Source organism: Harpia harpyja, chromosome 20 (genome assembly GCF_026419915.1).
Source record: "Harpia harpyja isolate bHarHar1 chromosome 20, bHarHar1 primary haplotype, whole genome shotgun sequence".
Classification (NCBI taxonomy): Eukaryota; Metazoa; Chordata; class Aves; order Accipitriformes; family Accipitridae; genus Harpia; species Harpia harpyja.
In genome coordinates this window covers 9,351,148-9,359,118 of record NC_068959.1, presented here as the reverse complement: position 1 = coordinate 9,359,118, position 7,971 = coordinate 9,351,148, and the positions used below count along the sequence as shown (strand labels likewise).

Below are 7,971 nucleotides of genomic sequence, written 5' to 3'. Positions count from 1 at the left end.
GGCACCTGGGCAAAAGGCGGTTGCGATAGAATTTGCGTTTTAATCCGTAAAAGCGTATACAGCGCAGAGAGATTTCTCCAAAGAAAAGCAAGGCAAGGCGCGTTAATGCCACAGAGGGGTTTTGCTGTGACAGATTCCACCCCCTACCATTAATCTTTCATAACTGGTTCCCGTATGTTTAACGGTTCCTGTTACAGCAATACAACATCAGCCAGAGGCTGCAGACCAACTCCAGAAGAAACACCTCTTTCTTCACTGGGCCACAGTACGGGACTTTGGCAGCTACAGAAATACCCACAAGCACAGGCATAGGACACGGGTCGGGCAGTGTGTGCCACTAACGCCAGTCTACGTCTTGAACTTTGTGAAGATTCATTTTCCCCTACAGCTATGAAATCATATGTATGACTTTATGCATGAGGATACCACAGGGAGTTTCTTTCTCTAGCATTTATATTAATACAAATTAAAGGCCGTGGCTGTACAGACAATCCACACCTTGGTTCCAAAGTCTGCATCCATATGTAAATAGGTATGTTTACTTATTACGTATTATTATTGTAAGGATGAGTTAATTAGAAAATGTGCCGAGGATAAGACCCAATACAAACCCATTTTTTACACACACACACACATACACACGCAGAGTACATACGTTCTACAATACAATCCATTTACGTATTGGGTAGTCGTAATATATATGATAAAAAAATCTACATAATTTTTTTTGGTCTTTACTCAGACTGCAAAATCCAAGTGTTACCACCTCTAGAACAGTTGCTTTATATGTAATGTCCAAAGTCAGGCACCAGATAGGAACACATGGCATTTCAAAGTTAAGTAAATTACCTTTGTGTTACAAGACAAAAAAAACAGACAGAGAGGAAGTTCTTGGCGGTAAATGACTGGTGCAATGATTCATTCAGAATCATCATCTCACAATCCCTCATATCCTCTTCCTGAGAATTATACAGCCCATTCTACAAATCAAAAATGATACGCATTCTCTCATTGCATGTACTTAACGGCTCAGTATTAGCACACAGCAGTAGAGGGGAAGCCCTGTGCTATCATAAATGCACAGATACATTGGTTAATCTCAGGAAGAAACTGCAAGTAGTAGTTTACATCAGTACCTGTTTAGTGTTTTTAAAAAACAAAACAAAACAAAACACACACCCCCCACACACCGAAATGCACATTGCCTTAAATGTGTAAGTTCTTTCTGCCGGAAGAAAAGGGGAAACAGACAGTAGGCTGCTATGCGAATTCGTGGGAAACTAACTCAGTACTGACCTTCTTCAGTCACATTTGATCCTTCCTTTCCATTTTTTTGACCAGTCCCAACTGCTGACTCTCTCTCCCTTAGCAACAGCTCGCCAGATTACTGTTCTAGCACAATGTTTTTGAAACCAGCACGGTTAAAACCAGTAATAATATCCTTATAAATACCTATTATATATCATTATAGTTGTATTCCTATGCTGAAAGAGGTTATTTCCCTCAAATTCCAGTTACACGGGGACAAGCCCCTGTACATTAGCAGGAATATTTCTGCTCTGAGAGGTTGTACAGTTTAACTGTTTTGTCAAAGGGTCTTAACTGATAGTTAAACCAGAACAAAACTGTGCATAGACCACGCAGCACACACTCACCCCTTCCCTCTAACTAACATGTATTGTCAGGACTGCTTTGTCTGTGTCATCCACAGGAAAATCAGAGAACAGCAATACAAGTTCTTGTTAGCACCCTCTTTGCAGGCACCAGGAACGTTCTCCTGTGTTGTTGCCTTTCACTCTACTGCACAGTAGGAGATAGATGACTTCTCAGGCCACGGAAGATGAGAGCACAATGTCTACCCATGTCCTAAGAGAATTCAAGTCTGTACAGTATCTTTATCATTAACTTCACTGTTTGGAACTTTCGCCAATTACTAGTAAAAGTCCCAGGAATGAGAAAGGCCAAGTAAGACACACAGAAATTTTTTTTTTTTTTTTTTAAATTTTTAAAAAGTATAAAAATCCTGTGCATTTGAAAAAGCTTTTAAAATCGGTCATAGGGAACTGCTGGGCTACTCCATTTCCTTTCTGTAAGAATCAGAGACATGAGGCAGTTGAACAGTTTGTCACTAATCTGACTAAACACACTAGCCTTAACACTAAATGCCAACTGAAGTATTCTGGTCCATCTCAGTTAAAACAAAAATCAAAATAATTATTTTCTCCTCTGCTTTTAACTGTTCAAACATGCAAGCTTTTTTATAATTCGGCAGTTCAGTAAAATACCTCATGGTTTAAATGCTATAGAAATGCATGAAATTTCTATACACATTTTCTACAATTATGCATGTACAAGGAAGGAGCAGTCTTAGTTTATCATGAGTTCTTAACATTTAAAATATGATATGTTTTTAGGTTTTCCATGTGGGCATATCCTTGCATGTCAGACAACATACCAGTGTCTTTCAGGCAACAACAGTCCTAAAACCCATGTAGCTGTTGAAAAGGGTTACAGGTTAAACTCTGCCAGCCACCATTCATACTCCTCACTTGCCAACAACCCAAGCAGAGCAAAATGTAAACTACCAGTTACAGTCATCAGAGATATCAACTATCCTCAGCCAGAATCTCAGGATATTCCTCCCAGAACTGGTCCCCAATAATGTCGCAGTGCAGGGGAACAACTTTAGTCCTAGTCCGGGTCACTTCAACTTCCTTTTCTTCTGCTTCCTTTGGCAGTTTTATTTTCTTTGTCACGACTTCATTAGTCTGAAAATACAGTTGACACATTATCAGACATACAAGACTCCAGAGGGGATTCACAAACGGACAGGAAACAAAGCTACAACAAAAGCAGCTATCAACCCTATAGCATACTACAGAATTTGAACACTGCCTCTTTTGAAAGAGAGTCTATTCTCAAATCAAACACTAACACATGAGCAGTTGAAACTGCATGTCATCATCACGTGGCTCAAAGAAATTACCTGCAAATTCACATAACTCATTGCAAGTATTCTTGAATAAAGTACAATATTTAATTAGAAGATATATAAAGCAAATGGTAAACCTTGCAAATGTCTAGAATTACCAAGAAAAAAAATACGCATAAGGAACAAGTGGAATATATTTCCACGTGGGAGCCTCTATCTGTTCAAATGAAGTAATAGAAATTGTTGGCCAAAATTTAAATAAAAAAGAAAAGAAAGGATTAGAATTTTTTTACATATAGAAGACAAAAGGCTGAGCAAGTTATGGAGAACTCTAAACATACACAGATGGGATCCTGATCACACAAAACACACATATTTCTACTTAAGATCTCCTAGTACAGAAGGGCACTAAGGCCATAAACATTTATGATTCTCTGGGGTCACATCTCATACAAAACACAGGACAGGAATTTCTTCCACTAATTCTGGATCAATAACGTAATCCTAGAAAGATTAATATTTCCAAGTTATCATTAAAAGGAATTCCTATTAACAGCTGCACTCCTTACTATGCTCCTTTACAGAAGTAGAAAAGGACTAAGCATACTACGAGCTGAGCCACCATACTGAATGGAAATTCATCATTCCTTCACAGCAGAAATACTTGGGATCTACTCCTGTGAAGGGCCTGGCAGAGGCCCCAATGATTACCATATCAAACTGACAACAGTCATTAAAATGTAATTTTTGCAGGAAGCAGAATACTTCGTCCATTTTCAAAGCCAGTGACACTCAGAAACCAACTGTATGATTCATTAAACAAGGGAGATTTATCTAGCAAATACATCAGTCCTGCGAAATTCTACACACACATTGTCATCTGTTGATACATGTTTTCTCTCAACGGTCGTAATCTGTATCTGAGCCAGACTTCAGAGGCTAGTTTTTATACTATGCTCATAGATACAGATATCTCAAAAACATCTCCAAAACAATTAGTCATCTTACACATCATTATATGGCAAATATGGTTAGTTCTAAAATATATTTATACATAGACATGCATTTGGGATACATCTGGTGATCTTACAGTGTAGCTTGTCTGCCATAGTGCACCTATTTAAAATACGAGCATGAAGCAAGTGGTAATACAGTTTTTTACCTTCTGCCATATTAAGACAGTTCCTTTTCTATACATCAAAGGTTCATTGTTGTAGTTGATGTTGAATTCAGAAAATAAGATTTCATTCTTATCTCCAGCCAAAGTTCCCTGAGAGGAAATGAAAAGAAAAACAAACAGAAAACAAACAAACTGAATCTCTAGGGTAGAAGACAGGTGAATATTGGAAGTAAGGCTGATATTTACACAGGTTTTTCACCTTTAAATTACGAGGTTTAATTAAGTCTCCCAACAGAGGAATTATTTCCAACTGCCAAATGAGGATATTAAAACAGAGAGGGTTTTTATTACATTTTCAAGACAAATAGAAGAAAGTCAACAGACTCCAGGAGAAAACAGAAATAATCTGAAGTCTGCACAATAAGACAAAATACCACAGAAGGGACTGGGAATCAGTAGCAGCTGAATCCTGCCATTGTACTTCACGTGTATGGATACTGGATGTTTATAGGACATTTCTAAGATTTCTGAACTTGCTAATTAAGAAGTCAAAATCCTGCTAATATTTGACCAAAAATACCTTATTTGCTGATCATATTAACATCTGTACAATTCAAGAAGTTGTTGGATCTACACCCATAAAGTTATTACAGCAAGAAGAGACAAGCCAGCCAGGGCTGCTGGGTAGGCAAGACACAGCTTTGCAAATCTTATGATTTTCTTTGTAGCTGGAAAGAAGCATGACCTCAAGCGACTCTTACCTGGAGTCTATCCTGTGCTTGCACTGGTGTCAAACCACTTCGCTGTACAAGCATCCAAAACACTGTATTATAAAGGTTATTAATATGGCCTACAGAAAAAGAGAAAAGAGAGAGAGAATATTTACCAAAACTGAGTGACTACTCAGAAAAAACAGCTTTATTTCCAGAGTCATATCCAAGAAACAGCCATGAATAAAGGGGAATTAATAGTATCAGTTGCTAGAGAAGATACAATCTTTCTGATCCACTTTTAAGGTACTGCATATCACAAGAATGACTAGAAGATAGATTTCATTATAATTCTGAAAAGGGAGAGCAGAGGCTGAAGGGTGTTTATGTGTAATGTAGAATACCTTCATTTGAGCAACAGGGACTAGGTACTAACAAAATACTAGAAAGTAAATCCAATGGTCTGTTCTAGCATGGAATAGACAGTGCTTTTGATTGCTACATGGTGTGAATTTGAACATTCACATCTTTTCATTAAAGAAGATTACCTGGCTAAACAGACCCGGAACATACAAACCAATAAATTAATTCTATTAATAATTCTAGTATTTCCTATGCTGAACTCACACCCAAGATGCAACGAATGTAGTTGTAGCCTGAAGACTCAGAATTTCAGCCAGTATTTCTGTATCCATACAAAGCCCAAACCAATTCTAATATTGTTTATTTAAAACTACCAACCTACCTGCTGTTCATTCACCGATACCTATGTATATACAAATACACTGGCAATAAAAGCATTTCTATTCAGAGAGGAAGAGAACTCAACTGCACAAATCTCTGTCTTCTAGAAACACTTACAATCTGCTTGTCTCCAGCTGAGGTAGTCCTTTAAATTTTGGTTGCTGGGATACAACACAATTCGTCCATCAAATCCTGGTGGGTACATAAGCTGCTGGTCCTTAAAGTAATCCTTCCAATAGAAAACGTAACTTGAGGCAAACTGGGAGACCACATGAGTCATGAACTTACTTGCAAACACAAAGCAAAAGGAAAAAGAAAGGGATACATCAATATGATTATGTATCTGTGATTATCTGAGGTATCAGTAGCGATAATTCCGGTGGATAGCAGCATTTCTTAAGTAACGGCCCAATAGATCAGCAATGGCATACAGTCTTTTGAAGAACAGGAAGTACTGAGAATTGAGTAAAGAGTTTGGAAAAGGTGACGTTTTGTTAAAAGAATGTTTGTTCTAACAATGTTTGTTTCTAACGTTTGTTTTATCAAAACTTGTTTTAAAAGCTCTGTATCCCTGGACATATTGTTCTGAAAGATCACAAAGAGTTCACATAAAGAACCTGAACTATTTCTAGTGTATGCACCCAAACACAGCCCTACTCCTAACCTCTGTGTGTAGATAAAGGCAAATCTAAAGAATAATTACAGGTTCAGAGAGAGATGTTAAAAACAACTTCACTTCAGTATCAAAGCAACTGTTACCTTGCTCTTCTTTTAAACCACCTACTCTTCTTTTTGAAAACAAAACTATATTCATCACTCTGTCCATAAGCAATAGCAATATCCTCCAATTCTTGCATCACTGTCTGGGCACACTTGGTCATCAGATGAAGAGCACGGTCATCATTTGGCTTTTTGAACTCATGCTGCTCAGAAAACCTTCAAAGCAAAAACGGTTGAATAAGAATCCCTTAAAAAGCTACTATAAAATGCTGACCCATTCATTTTCCTCATATTTGCTTTCCATGAATATTATTGGCAGTATCCTGTCAATACTGACAGAGAATTCCCTCCAGGTATGAAAAGCCGTAATAAAAAAGCTCGTTTTATACACTCTGGATAACCCATTTTCTTTCCCATCAGCATCTCACCCTAACCAGTCCTTCAAAACATCCAGTTTCTGTATTTTACCTGGAAAAGAATGACAAATGCTACTGTTTGTAAACGCACTTTCTCCTAGGGTGCCTTTTATATGGAGTCCAATAAGGGATTGTCCCTTAGGGCAACATTATCAGTAAAGTTGTCCGAACTTGAGAGCTTTACCAGAATCCCATGTGACTAAACCAGATATCAAGTCGCCAGCGAGAATATGTGTCATCGACCACTCGAGAGAACTGTGCTCTATTTATCCCAAAGAAAGGTGAATGCCACGCAGACACCAACTCCAAACACAAATACCTATCCCTGTACCAGTTGCTGTCCCTCCCCCAGCACACCCAAGGCACTGGTATACCATTTCCCCACCACCCTGCCGAAGGCAAGGTTCTGAAGCTGCCCGTGGCCCCTGAAGACAAAACGACAGCAGTAATTCCGTACCCTGGAGAGGCCCAGCGAAGGGTTCACGGGCATTAGTGGGGAAAGGAGGATTTGCAACTCCTGCACCTGCAGAATTCACACAGGTCGGGCAGGGAACAGCCAAGGCCAACTGCACGGCACCAGTCAGGATCCCTTTCCTCGGCACAGCACTCAGAGCCCGCACCCCCAGCGCGTCTAGGCCGAGGAAACTCCCACCCGCGCCCCGCCGTACCCCAGCCCCCGTCCTCCCGCTCGCTGAGGCGTCGCCATAGCGACGACACCGCTAGAAGCGCCCCGGCCATTGGCTGCCCGCCCGGCCTTCACCTGTGGAAGTTGCGGCCGTCCAGCCGGACCACTATCCAGCAGTTGGGCAGACAGGTGTCGTCCGCCTCGAAGTCCCGCACGTACTCGAACTTGCTTTTCGCCATGGAGAGGCGGCGGCCGCGCAGACAGCCCGCCCACCGCCCGCTCCCCGCAGAGATGGCCGACGCCGCCCGCCGGCACACCAGCATGGCCGGAGCGGAAACGGAAGCGGCGGGCGCCCGCCCTCCGAGTGTAGGACGCCGAGCCCTTCTGGGCGTCCCTGGCGGACCTCTCTATGGTTCCGGCGGGCCTGCGCCGGCGGTCTCCATGGCGACCGCACGGCGTGGCGGGGGCGGGATCGGCGCGCGCGCCCGTTGGGGCCGGGGGGTGGCGGCGGCGGCGGCGGCGCGCGGGCGCGGCGAGCGTTGGCGCAACGACCGGGGGCGGTCGAACGGCCTCGGCGGGATGGAGCGGGGGGCGAGGGCGCGCCCGCCTCGCTCCGGGGCTCCCCGGCAGCCGCCGCCGGGCCCCCGGCGCCCCCCGGCGCCCCCCCCGCCGGAGGAGGCCAAGCTCCCCCTCAGGGTGCTGCC

The 7,971-nt window shown here is 42.2% G+C and overlaps 1 protein-coding gene across 4 annotated transcripts; it reads right to left on the bottom strand.

Moving 5' to 3' along the window:
* Positions 1 to 628: 628 nt before the first annotated feature.
* On the bottom strand, positions 629 to 7,599 carry THG1L (tRNA-histidine guanylyltransferase 1 like). Of its 4 annotated transcripts, XM_052772014.1 has the most exons (6): positions 7,403 to 7,599; positions 6,266 to 6,442; positions 5,624 to 5,793; positions 4,814 to 4,902; positions 4,095 to 4,202; positions 629 to 2,768 (listed from the first exon to the last, which is right to left on the bottom strand). In XM_052772014.1, the coding sequence occupies exons 1-6, from the start codon at positions 7,588 to 7,590 to the stop codon at positions 2,607 to 2,609; spliced, it is 894 nt and encodes a 297-aa protein (XP_052627974.1). In that variant the 5' UTR covers positions 7,591 to 7,599; the 3' UTR covers positions 629 to 2,606. The 4 variants fall into 4 exon arrangements, with proteins under 4 accessions (XP_052627974.1, XP_052627975.1, XP_052627976.1 ...); XM_052772015.1 differs by lacking the exon at positions 6,266 to 6,442; XM_052772016.1 differs by lacking the exon at positions 7,403 to 7,599 and having other exon boundaries at positions 5,624 to 5,789.
* Between the last annotated feature and the right edge of the window lie 372 nt (positions 7,600 to 7,971).